Raw genomic sequence first — 21797 nt, forward strand, 5'->3', positions numbered from 1 at the left:
ATTTTAATGACAGTTACACAAATCCAAAACTGTAAAGTGTAATGTAAAGTATATCTACATTATTTCAGTAAGGTCAGGGTTGACACTAAGATTAGTTGGTGTTTTATACCATTTCCTCATAGAAAAAAAAGCGCAAGATATTAACTACCCATCTTATTTTCACTTGTTTTGTGAATTGTAACTTGGTGACAATTAAATGCTCCAGGACTGATAGACAATTAGTTTTTTGAAGATTCCTCCACTGCTGTGGCTTGTGATAGAATACATCCTGTATTAGACGCCTGAATCAGCCTCTAAACCTCGGAAATTGTCCAAGCTGGCCTTCATTGGGATAATGTTTCAGCTCTCAAGCAAGCATGGCAGGAAACCTTTGTTACCAAATGTTAATGGAAGTTACTTATGATTACATTCTATCCTACTTACTTTACATTGCTAAAAGTAAAAAAAAAAAAAAAAAAAAAAAGAAAAAAGAAAAAAATCTGGCTCATAGAATAATCCTATTTAAAAGATTTTCATCATGATGAAAATGACCTCTTGTTAGCTTTCTCCTAAAGAACAGGTTCTTCAAATTCCTTAAATAATATGTTGGTCCTGATACTTGGCTTCCCAATCTGAGAGTAAGATCAAAATTCAGAAATTACCTCTGATTTCTTAAATCTTTTTGCATATACTAAACAAACAAGTGATCTGCAAATTCTCAGTGCATATCAGCAAAGATATTTTTCTGCAAAATCTTCCCTCTTACTTTTAGGCCACCTGTGATGTTAAAAAGAAATCAATAGCAGTTGATGACCATGCCCATTTCTAAGTTTACTGAATTCCTTTTTATGGGAACAAAGAACCCCAAAAGATCCTTGTGCCAAGCAGGTGAATGAGTAGAGCACATCCTTAGGGACGGGCTGACCTTGGCTGGACACCAGGTGCTGACCAAGCCACTCTGTCCCATGCAATCCATTTTTTGCACTTGCTCTCTGGATCAGGAGAAGATCCAGTGTAAAACCTTCTGCTCTGGAACATTTCCTGGGTGCTGGCACCAGTTCAGGTTGGTTGCCTCACCTCACAGACTGCTCTCAGAGCACTCCTTTCTGAACAGGACAGGCTGCCAGTTGTGAAAAGAACAATCTACCCTGAGAGCACAATCTTATACTTCACCTTCAGGAAATTATGCTGCAGCTTTAACTGTATAAAAAATGTCCCCAGATTGTCCCATATTCTGAGAGCTTAAGCTGAAGTTACACAACCTCCGCAGTTCAGGAATATTCATATAACAACTAGTCTGAAAATATCCCAAAGCATTTATCTTAGCTGTATTTTCTGAATCACTTCTGTGAATTTCCCTGCAGGGCACTATTGCAAAGGATATTTTTATAGTAGGTTTTTCACAGGTTCAAAATTCTGGGTTCCACTCAAGTAGCTGGATACACAATTTACAATTCAGAGCTCAAATTGTGCGGGTCAAGGTACTCAGGCATTCTTATAAATTGCCTGGAATTAGGTCTGCCCTCAGCTTGTCTTCTTCAATGATGTTTCAGGGGAGGAAGAATTTCTTAAACAGTGATTTGCAGTTGATTAACTTTGACACCTTCTCCTCCTAACCTGAAATCTTTCAGAGTTTTTAAAATTCTTTTTCTGTCCCTTCCTTGCTGGGAATGCTCTTGCTTTCAGACAAAAAGAGAGAGTATCTGAGAATTATCCTATTTTTTTTTTCTCTTCTGCTCATTCATTTAAGAAAAAAAATCAGGATGTCTGTGTGTGAATGAAAATTGGGATCGTACTTAGGGGGAATCTTGAAGAAGCTTTTAAAAGCTGTAGCTCTTTCTTCACATAGATGAAATGATACAGTAATTACATTTCAAACTATCTTGGCAAGAAACAGTCACATCTTCATCACAGTTTCTATATTCAGAAAACCATATAATCACTGAATATGCTGAGTTGGAAGAGACCCATGATGAATATGAAGTCCAACTCTGGCTCTGCACAGGACCATCCCCAAGCTTCTCACCATGAGCCTGAGTGTGCTGTTCAAACTTCTTGAACTCTCTCAGGCTTAGTGCTGCAATCACTTCCCTGAGGAGCCTGTTCCAGACCCCAGCCACCCTATGGGTGTAGCACCTTTCCCTGATATCCAGACTAAACCTCTCCCAACACAGCTTTGTGCCTTTTTCTTGACTTCAGTCACAAGACTGAGGAGATCAGTGTCTGCCCCTCTGCTTCCCCTCATGAGGAAGTTGCAGACTGCAATGAGGTCTCCCTTCAGTCTCCTCTTCTCCAGGTGGAACAAACTAAGTGACCTCAGCCACTCCTCATACAGCTTCCCCTCCAGACCCTTCACCCTCCTTTGGACCCTCTCCCACAGTTTAATGTCTTTTTTATGTTGTGGCACCCAGAACTGCCCCCAGCCCTGGAGGTGAGGCTGCCCCAGAGCAGAGCAGAGCAGGACAATCCCCTCCCTTGCCCAGCTGGCCGTGCTGTGCCTGATGCTCCCACAGCTCCTGGCTGCCAGGGCACTGCTGGCTCATGTCCAACTTGGCACAGACCAGGACCCCCAGGTCCCTTTCCACAGTGCTTTTCTGCAGCCTCTCACTCCCCAGTCTACACAAGCAGGGTAGCCGTGTCCCATGTGCAGAATCTGGCACTTGCCCTTATTAAACTTCAATGGTTCTTATGGCCCAGCCCTCCAATTTGAAGTAGGAAATGGTGATTGCTCATCTCTCCCATTTGAACTAACAGAGACTTGCTGTTGGAGAATTATTTGTTACAAAGCCCTCTATACTGAGTGCATGTTGCCCACGATGATTCTTTACTCCCTCCATGCCCACAGTTTTCCCCTCCGTCTCTCATAGATGTCAGGCTTTTGTACTTTTCACTGGATTGCTGAATCAGAGCACAAAAGCACCCACTCAGAACTAAACTTCAATGTGAACTTTTCTTTAGGAAAATTGGTCTGTATAGACCAAAACTGAACAAAAGTTCTAAGAGAAATAAAATGCTCTACAACAAAGGAAACTATGCACTGCACTCCGAAACACAGTAAGCACCATTGGCCAGGTCAATCTTCCATAAAGCCTATCTATCACAGGGAGAGAAACAACAAAAGAAAAAGATTCTTTCTGCCTCAACTCTAAAAGTACTGTAAAACCTTTAGTTACCCTTGTTCACATCTGCCCATTAACCAGTATAATTAGGAAAATCTAATTTTAATGGCTTTCCAAACAGGCTACGAGAAGACTGTCTCCTGTTGGACTGCTGCTCGCTTCCTCAATGGCAACAAGTTTTATCCTTCACCAACTGGGCATCTTCTTGATAACATAAAACAGCTAATTTGTTTCCATATGAATACAGATAATCAATTATTACAGCACTCACTAGAAATTTTGGAAGGCTGCTCTTAAAATACTCTGTATAAACATATGAATTTGCTATTGTAATGCTAAAAAATCAGTGCACTTGGTTCTAAACTTTAGCAGGTTTGAATTTCTCCCTCAGTTTCTGTGCATGCTATAAACATAGCAAGAATGGAAAAAAACAACCCTGACCACATCTCTACCTAATTAACTTCACATTGCATTTATTACTTTTTAAACTATGAAAGTTAGTGTACTGGTGTCCCTTCTTCATACAGGTCAACTGTGGAAAGGTTACGAAAGGGCCGGTCATGATTTTTAATGGAATATATTGCAAACCACATGCAGCCAAGCATGGTGATTGTCCATCTCTGACCTTTAACACTTTTTTCCTCACTCACCTAAGCAAAAAGAATATTGGTTTTCTGCTCTCTGTTTGGGACATCAGAGGCTCAGTGCACAGGTTTGCTACTAAAAGGCCTCAGGCTTTACAGTGATGTAACAGTACTGGCCTCAGGACCTGCCTGGATTTTTGCAGGCCTGAGCTTTTTGTAGTTTCAACAGCTGCGTAGCCAACAGATGACTTTTCTCTAAAGATGTTTTAGCTTTAGATCAGCTGTGTGAAACTGTGGGGTAAGATACACTGTTAACTACTGAACAGTGATCTAGCACAGCTATCCTGTGTAGAGAGAACCTTGAACAAAAGTACAGTGTCACAAAGCACAGCACAGACAGACAACAGAGGCCCAAGGACCAGCATCACAAAACACAGTGATCCTGGAGGTGCAGCCTCACAGAAGCAGGTGACACTGGGAGCAGAAACCCAAGAAAAAACAGTGTGTTTTGACTATGCTTCTAAAATTAGACTAGCAATAATTTTTTGTGCCTGTGAATAGGTTGTATTCCCAGTCTGTCCAAAACTAAATTGTCTGTCCACCAACAACTCTTGAAAATATACATTGTGAATTGAACAACATAAAAACAAGCAGTTTTTTTAAAGGATGCTGAGAAACAAAATCTGAAATAAGGCTCTTGGGAGAGCAAGCCCATTGGTTTGACCATAGGAGGCAGAAAAATATAGATGTAGAGATAGCTATAAGCTGTAGAAGAAATAATACATATAAATAGATATAACTTGTAGGAAAAAGAATTTGATAAAAATAAAAATCAATAAGGAGTTTAAAGAAAAGCCTAATTTTAATTTAAAATCCCTGTAAAGAGGGAAGTATAGAAACATTTCTTAATTACATAAAACTTCTTTCATACAACTTTCTGTGAAAGAACTATTAAAAACCTACATCAGTTTCAATCAATTTTAAAGGCTGAGGAGCAATTTATGCAGATGAACACACAATGACCTCACCCAGCTCAATAGTGAGGCACATACACTCTCTTCTAAATCAAGATAAAGATGTGGGATACAGGCTGTTCATCTTTGTCTAAGCTCAGGTCCCAGATGCATTGCCCAACATGTGATAATGGAAAGTATCTGTACCCAGCACTGAGTGCCAGAAGCACATTCTCCAAAAGAGAAATACATGCTGCAAAAGACTAGAGGTAGAAAGAGGAAAAAAAGAATTAATTCTTAAATAGGAGTTACTTGACAAACAGAAGCAACTATGTTTACCTGCTTTTGATAACCTTTTAGAAATCCCAAAGCACCACACTGCAACACTACTAGGAAAACAAGACAAATGTGGGCATATTATATTAATATCTCATAAAAATAATTTTTAAAGGCTGAAACAAAAATCTAAAAAATATTTTATTTCTTTCCTGTGCTGAAGAGTCTCATTAATCTTACTGTGCTTTCTTTCTGACTATGGAAAATAGGGTAATTCTATTCAATTCAGGATAATGATGATTCAAGTACACTTATTTTCCTATTCTTTTCTGTCCGTATGTTTATACAAGTGACCAGTCTGGGATGCTCAACTTCCTCTCCAGTTTCCACATTTCTTACTGGAAGTTTTACCAATGCTATTCCAGGGATTTAATTTCACAATGCTCAGTGCTTCAAAGCAAATGGGGATCTGTGACCCTTGCATCCAAAGACCTGTCTGAGTCAAGAGAACAGGATATTTCAAACAGAAGCGATGCTTCAGATTAAAAAAAAATGCAAAGTGCATCTTTGTAAAAGTTGTTGTTTCACACCTAGTAGAGCTCTGCCCAGGCAGGTGTAACTGAAGCAAGATTGCCCCAGGCTCACTGCTGCTGCTAAGCAACAAACATCACACCTTGTACTTATCATTTTAGACTCTGATTCTTACTTAGGCAGATTACAGGCTTGAAGGGAAGTGTCTGTAACCAATAATAGGTATTCTGAGGTGTGATTATTATTTGAATGCTGATGACATTTTAGGATGCATAATCTCTTTACTGTAAAATGAAAGCTGGTAAGTATTGGATGTGTTTCAAGCTTTATAAAAGTTTGCTTGCTTTATAAAAGTTGAATCACAACTTCCATCAGGGCTGTGATGATAAATGCCAGTAGTTTCATATAATTGAAAATTCTGTTGTTTTCATAATGACTGCAAAATCATCTACTTTGGAAAACACTTATTCTTAGATAATAGAAATATTAACAATAGCAGTATTAACAAAGTGCACAGCAGCAGAGTGTGATCAAATAGAAGAATTTAACAGAATATAAAGTCAAATACAAATACATTTTCAGTTTGTGATGAATCACTTCATTTATACACAATAAATAAATGCTGATACAAATTATATTTAAGAAAAGTTATATATGGATGCATCAGATCACTATTTTTGATTTGGACACCACAAGGATATTATGTTAAATCTCACAGATCACTATCTTTAGAAACTCTGGATAAATCTTTCCCTTTGAGTATTTTGTAATTGCAGTCTCTTCTGGCCACTGTTTCAACAGCGCTATTTCTTGACATCTTCCCTGTTTGTTTTCAAGCTTCCAACTATGACAGAAGGTTTGAAATCAACTTTTCAAGTTGCTCCATGTACATCAATTTTATTATTTCACATATTTTCCAAAGCCTGTAATATAAAATTTTTCCTAGCTTCATAATCACTACTTTTAGCCACTCATTTTGAATGATACCTGTATTTTATTCAAACATATATTTTCTTTCCATTTCTACTTTCTTCACCTGTAACCATGTGTCTAGTCGGTTACTTCCACTGCAAGTTCTCTGAATCAAGAACTGAATTTGTTTAGCATGTTAACAGCAGATTGTTTACTGAGTACAATCACACAGATTAAAAATGCCAACAATTTCGTATTTTGTTGTGTATTGTTTTGCAATTTTATGTTACAGCATTACTACAAAATCAGTTACTTTTCTATCTTCCCTTTTTGAAGCAACAGTCCACACTGGTAACTGTCTGCAAGGTAAGTACAGACATGAGGGTCTTACAAGGTGAAAGTTCAGCAATCGTGAAAAAAATAGTCCCATTCATACTGGATTTCTAGGATTAAAGGGAAGTGAAAAAAACCAGTTTTGATGCAACCTGAAAGATATGCAGGGTGAGAAGATCTGACTCAAGTTTTGGTGCCTAGACTTAGTAAGAGCACTCTCCAAGGTGACTCACACTTGACCTGCCATGGTACGAAATGCCCAGTGGCAGCCGGGCAGAGATGAGACACAGGTGAAGAGAAGCCATCTTCTCTGTGCCAGAACGCACTAAGAGTCAGAAAATGGGCAGCACAAACCCACAGATTTCTAACAAGCTCCATACACAGGCCCTCAAACCAACTTCCAGAACAGTCATTTAATCAGCACTGTGATGAAAAGAAAATACAGTCACAGAACCACAGAATCAATGGGGTTGGAGAGGACCTTTAAAGCCCTTCTAGTCCAACCCTTTTGCAATGAACAGAAACATCTTCAGCTAGATCAGGCTTTTCAATGGCCACAAATTTGTGTCTCACAAAGGAGGTGCCGTATCACTCATAACAAACTTCAACACAACTGGCACTGTGCACTGGTACACAGAAGGTGACTCTGGCCCCAGCATGAAGAGAGTTCTGTGCACCATGGGTCCCACAGCTGCTCTCTAGTTATATTTCCATAAAGTTGTTTAGCTCACCAGTTTCTGCTCTCAGGGACACAAACATGAGCAAACAACACCATAGCCCCAAGTGAAATCAGTCTCCTGAACCACGTTTCTGAAAAAGTACGGACAGAACTTTCAGAGTATCTGGAAAACTATCTGAGGCTGGAGAACAGCATTTTATAAGAACTGATCCTACTCAAGAGAAGTCCAGCTCCCTGTCACAGGGCCTTGGTCACCTTTTGCCAGACCACAAATCACACATGGAAGGCCCTGCTACTGTGTAATTTTTGTAACTGGAGCACAAATGGTAAACAAAATTATGGTGAGTGTTCAAACCAGGTTTTAGAGGCTTCCTTCTATCCCATACTGGATGACCAAGAGTAAAACACTGTAGAATGTTGTGTATGGAAGGTCCCAAAACAAATTTATTTTCAAATGATACCAAGCTCCAAACAGAAATTTCCTATATATTTATTGAATTTATTTTTATTTAAATGAAAATATCTTCTGTAAACAATAATAGATTGGATTTGGATAGATTTGGAAAATAGCAGATTGTCTTTCTCTTGCATGTTACCAGACAGCTGTATGAATCGATTTCTGTTCACTTTATGATACAAACCCTATTGTTATTCTACTTCTTGTTCAATTTGTTACACTGGCTTCATTCTCAAAATATGGTCTCAAGTGAATGGACATTCTTCAGAAGAATGTCACTTTATGTATTAGTTTAATTACTTTTAACTTTACTTTCTGAGTGATTCACATTTTAGCATAGCAGACACTTCAATACTCGGTTGAAGAAATCCCATTTAAAATTTTTATTTACATAGTAGCTATGGGGGAAAAGATTTGAGATTCTGAATAGGAAAAATAAAAGAAAGAAAAGTAATATTGTTTGAGCAACTATGTAGATATTTACCATACAGTCTCAAAACCTTACTTCAGAAAATTACTTCAGATACAGAACACTGGAAGATTGAGATATCCTGCCAAAAAAAAAGTGAGTGCATCAGCTGTACTCTAAGCAGTAGAAATTCTAACAATCAAACTGTCAAATCTGAACAATAAGGAACACCTTTTTTATTTAGGAGCTGTTCCTCATAACCAGATTTAATCAAGCCTTCTTTCCATTTGCATAATTTCTTCAAAACGCTAGGGATAATGCTTTGCCATTTTCAATCTTTTTTCCTACATTATAAGCATGCTTCTATCAAGTGCGTCTTTACAGTGCTAAATAAGAAATTTTGTCTTCAAGAAAACATTAAATCTCTTTGTAATCTCTTGGCCTTACTGGCAAAATACGACTTCCTTCTGAGACAATGGGAGTGTGCTTTCTTTCATGAAAACTGTGTTTAGCAGGTGGAACCCAAATCCCCAGTCAAAAGCTGCAATAGTGCATAAAACTACCTCACTTTAGGAGATATCTCCCACTTCTTCTGTTACATATTATTTTTAGCAGGAATGGCTGACTTTTCTGTTGTGCTTCCTTGCCTCCAATGCCTGACTTTTTTGCACACTCTGATACAAACCTGCAAACAGAAGACAGACATCCCCACACAATGCCTCCTTCCTCTGTCCCAATGCCCTACCAACTTTCTGTTGAATTCTGTGTGTTGAGGACAGAGCATGTTACAGGAACTGGAACTGGAAACAGGCTGGAACAAAAACAACAGGAAAGAAAGGGTGAAGAGGACTTACTGGTATGTGGTAGGACTGACGTTGATGCGGCGTGGGTGACTCCCTGACTCGAACTTGCTCGCCAGGGTGACGTTGTTCCCAAAGAGGCAATAGCGCGGCATTCTCACACCGACGACGCCGGCCAGCACCGAACCTGAGTGAATGCCTATCCTCATCTGGAAAAACACATGAGATCCACGTCAGGCTGCCCCTCCTGGGCCACCAAGGGCAATGTCATTAGCACTCAGCTACAAGCAACCCTTTCAAATAAAGAGTAAACTAAAGAAGAAAGAGTGAAGTGGAAAAAAACCAGACTCTATTCTATTCTTCTAGCTTAGATCAGATGCAGTTAAAAGAAAGAAGAACAAAAATATTATTATCTTTTCACTAAAACAATTTTCTTCTGTGCGCATTTGCTGGAGACTGTGACAGTCAAAATAGAGATCATGAACAGAATAGGTTGGGATCATCCAGAACTACTGCAACATCAGCCATCTAATTACACAAATAAATACATTACAGAGGTTATTTTTGCCACCACTTCTAACACAGGCTTTGAAGTAATAGCCAGTTTTTCTCAAACTGGCAAGAAGAGTAGTTAAGTTTTATCTCCTCCATATTTTTCTTCCAAACTCTTCAAGGTCTAAGGTCTTTATCACTTTGTCAGACAGAGAGATATTGCAGTGGTGAGCATGCTGAGGACTGAGGCACCAATGATTTTAAAGGTAATTGTATCCTTCTCAAAATAAGGAGGAATAAATCCCCAGCAAATTAAAAAACCCATGAGACTATTTCAGCAATCATTCCCTGTAACTGTCTGAGACCTGGCAATTGCATAGACCTGTACAGCTCAGAGTCACCATCCAAGTTTACTTCAGAATGAATAATCAGAGATTTATTCTGCATACATTTTAGCTAACAATTGTGTTTGCCAAGAAAATGATTTTTACAGATAGGGAAGTCTTTTTCTCTTGTTAACTTTATAACAGTTAAAAATTAAAAAGAAGATATAAATATCTTCTGAGGATACTCTTGCTCATAGCAACTGGACTGCTGCAAAACTTAAGGTGAAGGAAATAAATAGCAGCTACTAAGAGGGTCTGATGGGGTAAGAATGAGTGACTTACCTAACACCGTACTCAATATGGTCCTTTTACTTACTTAACTCACAGTTATTGCACTGTCCTTTTGTCCATCAGTCCCTAATTTTTTAATAAAAAATACATATGGACTCAAATACAAATTTTAAAAAAAATCATTTTTACTCCTTTTTTATGTAAAGAAAATGCCAGCATTTGATAACATTGGTGTCCATGAAGTTCTAAGAACATGTGGGACCCCACATTATTTCACTGACTATGGTTCTTCCCACATGCCCAAGACTTCCATCATGCAGCTAAGCACTCTTCTAATTTTGTTCCTCTCCTATGTGTCACAGACAATGGGTTCAGAATTATATCTGCTATACAGTAAGCTCCTGCATAATCTAAGGACATGTTCTGCATTTGATACTACTTACAACATTCTCACAGGAAGCCTAAAACCCTCAATCTTCACAACAAGATTGTTAATTACAGACTAGGTTGTTTGGTTTTTTTGTTCCTCTCTCCTTCTTTTTTCTTTTTTAAATCTGTGATAAGAATCACTTTAGTGATTCTTTAAGTTAAAAAGTTCACTTGAATCAAACTTTCAAACCTTTACTATGGTTTGGAAGTCAGACACAGAAATCCTTCAAATCCTCTCTTCCATAGGGCTGGGAAGCATCCACTAACTTAGTTTGCCTGCTAACATTTGTGCAAATTCATAACACTTGGGTTATTTTGGTCATCTTTTGGAGCAATAAGATTTCCTGCTTTTGCTACAACATACATTTAAACTCCACTGCCCATTACCAGTGGAAAAAAGTGCTCCTGCAGCCATGAGTTGGGTAAACAGCTGTTCTCCCTGTAGGTGAGGTCAGTACCTGCCCTCAGTGAAAGACTATGAGCAGGAAGTTTTGCTCACACAACAACGAGCATCCTTTCAATAAATAATAAACAACCTATTTACAATGTCTTGTTCTTGTGAGATGGGAGGTGATGTAGTCACTTTGTACATAATTTTAGGAACAGAGCTAATGAAACTCATTTGTTCCATTGCTACTCTGCCTGTTTATTTAAAAATCACAAATTAACTGTGTGCTGTGACCTCTTCCACAGTACATTCAATCACATGTAAAGGCCAGATTGAAACTGTAAGGAAAAGTATTAGCCTTGTTTTCCTCTAAAAACACAGGAATAAAAGTATACATTAGAGAGGATGGAAAATATGACAGTAAAAAACATACTAAGGAAATAAAATTTGCTTTTGCAATATATGCAGTGAAAGCTGAAGTTATTGTTGGTTGTTTTGTTACTTTCATTGTTTCCTTTTCATTGCTTCCTTTTATATGGCCACATAGTTTTTTATTACTCAGTGCTTCAGTGGCAGACATAAGAGTTCTTCTGTACTATCTTAAGAGATTTTTAAAAAACACTTGCTCCTACAATTGAAAAAGGTAGATATTGTCTCACAAATACAGGTTAAACTGCATAGAGAGAGTCAAAACCTGAAGTTTTCATTTGGCAGAAGAAAGTTGATGTAGGCTTTCTCAATAAAACTTAGACATAAATTACACTATGAATGGTTCACAATAAAGCTCCACATCTGCTTTATTATATAGCTCTCTACAAGAAAAGAGCCTGCAAACACTGATGCTCATAAAGTATTCCTTCGTGTGCCTTATTATACCAAGAATAACCGTTATATTGGTCCTATATTAGACCATATTTTTAGAGAAATATGTTTACTTAAAAGTGTCTTTTCAAGATTTTACTTCATTTGCAGATTCGTTGTTCTGGTCTTTTCCTCACAGAGTTGAAAACTGTTGTGTTAACAGCTTCAGGCTCTTTTACAAAGGAAAAAAAAAAAGTGTGATCAAATTATTAACAAGAAGGCACTTACTGGGGCACATCAACCTTTCACATTACCCTTGCAGTAAAGAAAATCTGCCTAGACCACACAACTTAGAACAATACCAACAACAGTTACACAAATAAAGTTACAGTTCCCAGGCTATATTGTACATGTAGCCCTTATCAGCGCTCTCTCACAACAGTCACCATTAAATATTAAAAATAGCACAGAAAGTGAAAATGAGGTGACAACACTAGGATGCAATTTTTGTCTATCATAACTGTTTATTCCTTTAAATATACGTGTACTACAAATTATACATTTATTAACTGTCTTAAATGGAACATTTTTAATAAAATGCATAGTTTTCACCTGTACCAACTGTTCCTTTGTATGTCCTTAATTATTTGGCTAAAGATAATAGGGAAGTCTTAGCTGAGGCAAATTCAGATGCATTGTGCACACAAATGGAAAGGTGACTCTTTGGAAACTATCACAAAGAGAAGACAGCTGTGAAAAAAAACAACCAGTAAATATCATTCCTCCAAGAGGTAAGGAACAGTGAAGATACCCACAAAAGCCAGACATTTCTAAAGCATTATCCTGGAAGGCACAATGGCAAAACCGACACGAACAGGTGGGAAAAATACTGAGAGACCTGTGAGAGATGTTTTAGATGAAGAGGGACAACTTGAAATGAGTGCAATGAAAAACAAGAAAGAAAGATTAACAGATCTGATCTCTGCAAGAGCTGTGGTAATAGTGAAATGGAGAAAAGCTGATGAGTCAGAGGTGTAAAAGAAAAGCAGCCTGCATTGACCAATGCAATGTGAGAGGAAAGATGTGGCTATGTGTGAAGCCAAAGAAGCTTCCAAAGCTTGTATTAAGAAAGTAGCAGTATTTGAATATTTTTTACTGGATAAGGCACAAAGAGCAGAAATTTCTGATACCTGAGTGACCAGAAGGATAGTGATTTTGTTTAGCAGAGATAAAGAAGAAGATTAATAAAGAAAGATGAGAAAGATGAGAAGCACTGGTCACCATCTAAAATGAGCAGTGGAAATGTGCCAGAAGTGGTATCAGTGAGAGCTGATAGTGCAGACTAGACTGCAAGAGGAAAGTCAAGAACAAACAGGAACAAGGATGAACAACACAAAAATATTTGTTCTTTTTCTGAACTGAACATTCTGTTACTGAATTCTTCTGATGTCCCAAATCTGAAAAAAATGTATGTTACTTCTTTACACCTCCTCATTGCCAAAGCATTATTTTCCTCTTTTATATCCAGAAGAACTGGGGGTTTTGCTTTGTTTAGTTTTGTTTCTTTTTTTATCTGCCCTTCAATTTCAATTACTTGCAATTGCCTGAATGCCTTCTTAGGCACGATACTGAAAACTATACTCTTACATCAAAATAAAGCCTATTCCAACTGAGATGAGAGTAAATGCAACACTGAAAATTCTAAACAACCCATCTAAAATTAACCTTATAGGCAAGTGGCAAAAGTATTTTAATAACAGTAAATGAATGCAGTGGCATGCCTGAAGTAAATTTAATCATTGCTAATTTGCTTCTTAATAGCTTTTTCTGTTAATCAGTACTCTCAAAAAAAAAAAAAAAAAAGAAAATCCAGTCATTTTCATTATGGTCAAAGCTCTTGAGTTTTTTCTCTTTTGAAACCTTTTCGAAAAATGTATTCTCCTTCCTCTTTCTGTATTTCTCCACATAATTTTCAAGACAAAAATTAAATGCAAGTGGAAAGACAGTCGGAGAAGTAGCACTTGCTTACTCAATAATGTTTTTGAAAACCTCCTCAAATCCAAAATTTTTTGACCAATATATGTTTGCGTATTGATAAGCAATAGAATACATTAACCTTATTTCTCTTCAGTCAAAACTGAGACATTGCACTACAAGATTTAAAACAATTCTTTATTAATTAGACCACAGAAAAATCGTTCAAACTGTAATGATTTCTGAAAGGAAAACTAAACAGGTTTCAAATTATTCCTCAAGCTTCATATGTACATGGTGCTGAGCAAAAATATTTGCAATTTTTGGTATGGGCTTACAAATCTATTTTAAAAAGCATAATTCATGCTTTATTAAAAAAAAAAGACTAATAGGCAATAGCATGGAGAATTGCATAAGGGTATGACTGTGAAGAATGATTTCTGAGTTGAAAAGAAAAGGACTGCAAATATTTTTGCACAGCACCATGTACATAAGAAGCTTGAGGAATAATTTAAAACCGGCTTACTTTTCCTTTCAGGAAACATTACAGCTTGAACCATTTTTCTGTGGTCTAATTAATAAAGGGATTATTTAATAAACTGAAGGGAAAAGTAGGAAGAAGAAGATGCTGTGGGTACCTTTATTTTTGTCTTCCAGTAAAGAGTAGTTGATACTAAAACATGCAAGCAGACTTTCCAACTCACACTAAAGGTAACTACGCAACCTGTCTTCTGATAAGCACAGGGTGAAAAAACATGCTCATTTCCAAAGTTCTCTCTCTGCAACCAGAAACTTTTAGTTCAGGGATTTCCTGAGCCAAAAGAAATTCTTTTTGTAGAGAAAAGGTGTTTGATGTTCAGTTCCTCCCCAAATATGAATTAGAGTAACATTTCAGCATGCATTCTTTTTTTGCACCACACACTGAAAGAAGGACCTTAATAAACAGCTCTCACACTCTGAAAAACACACTGCCATGCTAGAAAGAGAAGTCTCAGTTGTCTCACAGGTTAACTGCATCCAGAAGGACACAGAATCCATTTTCTCAGAACTGTCTGCCTTGCACAGACACAGATGAAGGAGAGAGGGCAGGCTGGGAAGTAGGTGACACAGCTTGGAAAACAACCACAGGCAGAAGTGATCCCCCGCTCTGCCAACCTGGAGCTTTTCAAGCCTCAATAACGTGACTGACTGACAGCTGCTCAAGACTTTGTGCTAAGCTGAGCAGAGCTCAGGGCTGGCACAAGGCAGCAGCTGCATGAAAAGAGTTCCAGGCACACGGATGGCCCAAGCCAGAAAAGCAATTAAATACAATAGAAAGCATTCTGCTGGATCAGGACTTTTGGTCTCTGCCTCAACAATGTACATTAGTATCTATACAGTAACATTTCTTAGACAAAAGCACTCCTCACTTTCTGGCCTAATATACTGATTGACACTCCGTGTTTCAGTATGGACCTTCTCCCTTCTGTCCTTGCAGTGTCCTTCAAAAACGAAAAATTCACCTCTTGCATGGTGTCTTAGCTATTAGCCCATGACACTGAGCCAGATTATTTCAAACAGAATCTGCCAAATTCTGTAGGGTGTTTTCTGCTCTAATATTTTCTAGCAGCTTCTACAGCAGCGCTATCTGTAAATCCCAACAAATTCCTTGCACAGGGAGATTTACTTGTAAAATGTCTTAATGTAAAACAGACTCTCCAGAGCTCAGAGGTCTAAAATCAGGGCCCCACACCGGTGAGTCAATGTGCCTTTCTGCTCCTTCAGAGGACTGCAGGTTGATAGGACTGACAGCTACGTCCTGACATATGCTTTAGTGTGTGGGTTATCTGTATTCTTAGATAGATTTATAAATATCACAGTGCCTTTCTGGAAAGGGACATATGACAGTACAGCTCACTACAGAATTGTTGCCAAGGAACAGACCTGCTCAGAGGAAAATTTAGATCACTTGAATTTCACAAGGTGTTCTATAGAACTAAACTACAGAATACATTCCCCCCCACCCCTCCCTCCCATTTGAATATCATTTGGAGAAATAAACACTTAACTTCTTTTCTAATCAGAATTTCCTAGATTTTTCACTCAAAGAATTATTCAACCCATCTGAAGCAAATTACACAGCAAATTATACAAAGAAAAATAAGGTAATAAACTAATAAGAGTGAATGCCTTGGGATCAATAAATCCATTTTAAGTAGTTATTGGGTAAGGTAATCATGTGGTTTGTGCAAAAAAGATGCAATTAAATTATAACCAATGTGATGCACTTTGCATATGTACATCCCTGGGCTATGGTCTTGGCATACAGTCACTTCTACTGAATGTGGGAAAAGACGCTATGAATCATTTCTACATAAAGAAGCCCCAGACTTGAAGAATGAAATTAGTTCTCTCTTTCCCTTGAAGTTCTTCTGCCATGAGCTAAGCTAGCCCTGCTTTGAATAGTGGTTGGATTACTTAACCTCCAGAGGCTCCTTGCAGCTTCCTTTATTTCACAACTCCATATTTCATAACCTGTGTTGAGAAATTATACACCTGTGAGTCTCCATCAGCAGTATGAGGTAGAATTAAATGAAGTAAAAACAAAAATGAAGACTCAGACTAGTTTTGGGAGCTCATGAGTTCTAGCATCAAAGGAAAATTTACACTGGGGCAAGCTATTTTTGAGCCAAATGGGATCATGTGAATTCAGTATGGAACTGCTCAGTGTCTAGGTTAGAAGAAGATTTGGGTCATCTGTAAGGAAACTTCTGACCTGAAATTATTTACTGGAGGGGGTTTTGAGTGGAGAGGTGGGTGTTAAATGACGTAAATGAGAATTTTCAGAGCTGCTAAACAGGAAAATAAAACCTGTATCCTTCCCCTACAGTTCCAAAGAAAAAACATTAAAGTTAATGTGCCTTTTCATGAGCTGCTTCTCACTCACCAATAAAACATTGCATTTCATTGTTGATGGGGCATTTAATCAAAACCACCTTTTATTGTTTTCTTTAAATAGTAATTTCCACAGTAGGAATTTAATTACTATGTGAACCTGTGTGTTCAGGCACTTAAAAAAGAGCTAATCACTTATACAAGCCCACATAACAGTGGAGGATTTTTCCCAGCCTCCCCACCACTGACACCCAAAAAAGAAAAATATTCATCAGAAAGTTCTCTTTGATCCCTGGTGTAGGAGGACATCTTTGTCTCACAGTGCCATCATATGACATATACTGAATGGATTGGGTGATACTTTAACAAGGATAAATGACACATGCTCAAAATATTTAAGAGAAAAAAAAAACTCTATTTAAAAAAAAAGTCTGACCTAAGTGTTTTAACCTCAAGTATCAACATTTGATACTTTTCCTAATTTAGTAATTTAAGGTAAATTTCATCTAATTGCAGCGACCTAGAAGTTAGCTAGCCTCATTTAAGTTAGGTTTTTAGACTCCTGATAAACAGGAGGTAAATAACCTCAGGGCTGCAATTCTTCATATTTTAAAATTGGCACACAGAAGAGGCTGAATCATCCACTCCTGAACCTGTCTTAATTCTCCTGGTGGAACAGAGAGGGACATTTAATTTTAAGTTTAACCTGGACACCTCATAAACAGACAGCTGAAGAAAGGTGAGATGAAATCAACTCTCAGCCTGGCAAAGTTGACACACTTTTACCTTTATGTAAAATGAGCCACACTCTTGCGCATAAATCATCAAAAATACTGGTGTTGATGGATGGGACCCCATCAGAAGATCACTCTATTTGTAGAACTGCAGAAATTCCTTCAGATGTTTTAATGCAATGGTCTTTGAATCTAGCCTGCAGCCTTTGAAATGACCTTTCAATGGCAGAGTCACGCTTCATCTTTTGACCACAGGACATGTTCTTATACATCAATGAAAGCCAGACTGATCTGCTTTGGGAAGAGCTTGGAACCAATCAACAAGGATCATAGCAGCTTCTAAACAGAACCATTGATCTGCAACAATCTTACAGTTTTACTACTAGAAGCAACCTTATCTAGCCTCTACAATAATGATGTATCAGAGTCTTCCCAATGGCTTCCACACTATTAATGAAATTAATCATTTAAACCTCTACCACCACAAGGTATGTTGATACTTTTTGCACGAAGAGGAGATACATTTTAAGCCTGTAGTTTCTACTGGATGCACCAGCTTCTTGCTATCAGCACCAAGGCAGATATAATCAAAATAAAAAATTATCTGATAAACTCCCTGCTCCATATGGACACAGTAGACATGATAAAAAACCCCCAAAAAAACAGTGGGTCAGGTTTTAAAAATGTATCTTTTCTTAAGTTGGGAAAAGCAGACAGACTGCTTCCTTCATCACTTCTCAGTCTAACAGTCATTTATGTTGAAAAAGACCTCTCAGATTGTTGAGTCCAACCAACCTTTGGCTGATCACCACCTTGTCAACTAGACCACAGACTAAGTTTCACATCCAGTCATTTCTTGAACCATTTAATTGGCTGTATTGTCTGTTAGACTGAGAAGTGTGTGATTCTGTGACTCTGTGATATAGAGAAATACCTGAAAAAAGTCAATTTATGCCCTCTTTTGAAACAGTCAATCAAGGAATGACCACATGAAAGATAAAAGGCTAAGGCAAGCTTTGTATAAAGACTGTGTAGAATTGCAGGCTTTAATAGCTAAAAAATAGTTTGCTTCTTTGTAGAGAAACTTAAGGCACTGCTACAATCACAGAGACTTGAATACTAAATGCAAATACTAAATGAATACTAAATGTGCAACATTACAACTTGTTCTCATGATCAAATCAAAAATAAATATAAATCTGCCTGTAAAGTAAAGAAAGTTTCCACATGACAGCTGGGACATACAGATATTTTATACCTTATAGGTTCCAATGTTTGAACAGCTCACTGTATTAGATAACCATTAGCACCTTACTCTATAATGATAATGCTGTTGCGTTCCTTTGCTTGTTCATGAGTTTGATTTTAAGAACTGCAATTTCTACAGACTGAACACAAGACAATGTGAGATGATGACAATAATTTTTGCAAAACTTACCCAACTCTTAAGCCAGGAGCAAACCACGACAGCTGGCAGTGGAGTTTGCATACAAAGGGAAATGAGGCTCTGTGACTGCACAGATCTATAAACAAGGGACTAAAAGACTTCACCTTGGCTATAATTGGGAAGGGGTTTATTAATACTCCTTATTGCCCTTTGTACTTCACCATCACAAAGCTGCAGACCTTTGCAGGGAAAGTGAATTCCTCCTCAGTGAGCTCAAAATACACATTCACATAAAATGATTTTTCTGAAGTCTTTCAGACAGCAAATCCAGACAGTTGTGAATAACTTCTGCATACAACAAAGGGAATTAGCACAAAGAGAAAGGCAGCTGGTTTGCACTGAACTGAGGATTTTAGCAAATTATCTAAGCATTTAGTGAGTCTCCTGATTCCTGTATAGACAGCATTTCAGCAAGTCAATCAAACTTTCTTGACACTACAAAACAAATCATAACAAAAGCTAGGATCAGAACTCAAAAGTATTCTGTACAATTTTGTTACCTTCACTGAAAATCTAGGTTTAAAAAAGGACTTTTGTAAATAAAATGGTTAATGAAATGAATGAAAAATCACTCTTTTGTATGCAACTCATACAAAATGAAACATTTTCTATTCCTATATTTAAGGTGGAAATCTACAAGCAATATCTGATTGTTATTCAACATCAGATGTACCATGAATAGGAATGCGATACTATTTCACTTTTTAAATTGCTTCAGAGAAAATTCTTAACTGCACTATAATTTAAAGAAGACGATTCAGGATAAATTTGAATTTCTGGTGTTTTCATGACTAGAAAGACTTTGATCTTATTTTCAAAAAATTAGCAAATGAATGCCTGATGATGTCAAGAATATGATAAAACCCAAACAAAGACTAATTGCTCTCAGATGAAGGTGAATCACTTATGGGAAGGAAAGATTTCAATGTTCAGTCTAATGACTTTCCTTCATTTCATTCAATGATCTCTCCCACTGTGTCTAACACTCATCCCTCTCTCAGAGACACACTGATAAAGAACAAAGCATGGCAACACATACAGTGGTTTTTGGCTTGTAATTTCCATAAAAAATAGCAATCTTAATGCAATTATTATAATAATTTCTTTTCTGCGGGTTATGCAGTTTGCAATTGAAAAATTTAAACATTAATATGCATAGCCAAGATTATCTCTGCCCATCTTCACCAGCTTTTATCAATTAATTTCTATTTCTATAATCCACAAACATACAGAAAAAAAATTAAGCATACTTATGCTATTATTTGTGTGAGTATGACCAGAAAAGAAAGCCAGAGACTTTAAATCTCAATTACCCATGCATGTTCTTTTGAAAATGTAAAACTAATCTAGTTTGGGAGGCAGTAGAAGATGGTAGCATGGCATATCTATAACTTCCTTGTTTGTCACTGCTCTCCAGCCAACCTTTAATAACACCAGCTGGGTGCATTTGGCTGCTAAGGGGCACAGACCCCCAGCCCTGGATTCTGCTTATCCAGCATTCTCATTGCTTGCTTCTTTCCTGCTGTTGCTCCCAACTGATTATGCTTTATTTGAAACTTTTCCAGTCAAATTCTTCAACCAAGAAGTGGGCAAAGAACCTATCTTGGTGCAACCTTTTCTGACAAGTCCCTTAGCTCTAAGTCTCATTCTTTATTCCTTTCTTCCCAAATGATGCAAGATGTGTTTTCATTAAAAAGAATTCCTTTATTTTTTTGGTGCCTTGTTCTTTTTCAGTGTGTCTGAGAGGAAGACAACCGTGAATATTATATCATGAAAATTTGATAATTTTTATTTGTATTTAACATGAGTTGAAATTTGTGGATAAATGAAATAAAGTAGATGAAATCTCACTCATAGTTGTGTGTAATAAATAAAATTCAGCATAATCTATTTTTATTTATTGTATTTGTTAATGATCTGCAATAAACAACACACAATGCAAGAAAATGGATCCTGCAAACTGAATGCATCTAGAAATATACTCTGAATTAAATATACACAATTTAAGAGAGAAAGCTGGGAAATTCTGAGTGAAGATCAAAATGAACTTGAGATAGCCTGCAATCTTATCACATGAAAGAAGTAATCTGGGGTTATAAACATCATCTGACACCTATATAATTTTATTTATTTATATTCCTACATAATTCTAGTCAACCTCACTAAGCCTATTAAGTTAAAACCTAGATACTGTCAACAGCTGTGATTTCTGAAAAGATCAAGAATCTCTTCAGAAAGGATTTAATTAGAGGGAAACTAAAAATCTGTAAATGCTTACAGCTTGGTTAATTATTCCTCAATAGGGGAAGTGTGATAATCATCTACCAGTATGTGCAAGATGTTCATATCAAAGAAGGATGTATAAAATAATACAACTGAAATGAAGACATAGGTGAATATCCAGCTTATCTAGGCCTATACAGACCGTACTGTATGACAGTGACAAGTTTTTGAGGTAAATGTGCTAAGTTACATCATTTCATTATGGCACTACTGAAACACTGGAAAACACATTGTGAGGATGTTGACTGGAAGATGGACAGGATCTATTAACATATGTGTGTCTTTTTTAACTCTAACATCATACTGCATTGAAGGACAACTAATTAAAAAGTGGTGTTACATTTGAGGGTTTCAAATGACAGCTGCAAAGTCTGTTTTCCTGTCATCCTTAAGAACAGATGGGGTGGGAGAAATATTTTTTAATGTTCTGAAACCACTTAAAAAAACAGAATTTTGAATTTCAGCTCAAAGAGAAATTGTGTACCTTCGTTCACATTGTCTTTAGAATTTTACTAAAACTAAAAAAAAATGTAGACAGCAGCAGTGTTGAACCCATTTTACTCATGCTATAAACTCAGATATTTAACATCCTTTCTGTGATAATCATACAATGATCAATGTCAACAACATACTTTGCAGTAACAACCACACCCATGAATAGCAAAACAGTGCAAGCTTGACAAAAAACATTTGTATTAGAAAACAAAAGTTTTAGACAGTCATCCT

At 37.2% G+C, this 21797-nt stretch overlaps 1 protein-coding gene across 1 annotated transcript in view; it reads right to left on the reverse strand.

Moving 5' to 3' along the window:
- The window catches only part of GUCY1A2 (guanylate cyclase 1 soluble subunit alpha 2), a 153042-nt gene that overhangs the window by 19696 nt on the left and 111549 nt on the right, over positions 1–21797 (reverse strand). Inside the window, exon 7 of the mRNA XM_059466373.1 lies at positions 9087–9241. Coding sequence (XP_059322356.1) covers positions 9087–9241 — 155 coding nt within the window. The remainder of the gene's footprint in view (positions 1–9086; positions 9242–21797) is intronic.

The sequence above is a fragment of the Ammospiza nelsoni genome, chromosome 2 (genome assembly GCF_027579445.1).
Source record: "Ammospiza nelsoni isolate bAmmNel1 chromosome 2, bAmmNel1.pri, whole genome shotgun sequence".
NCBI classification, from domain to species: Eukaryota; Metazoa; Chordata; class Aves; order Passeriformes; family Passerellidae; genus Ammospiza; species Ammospiza nelsoni.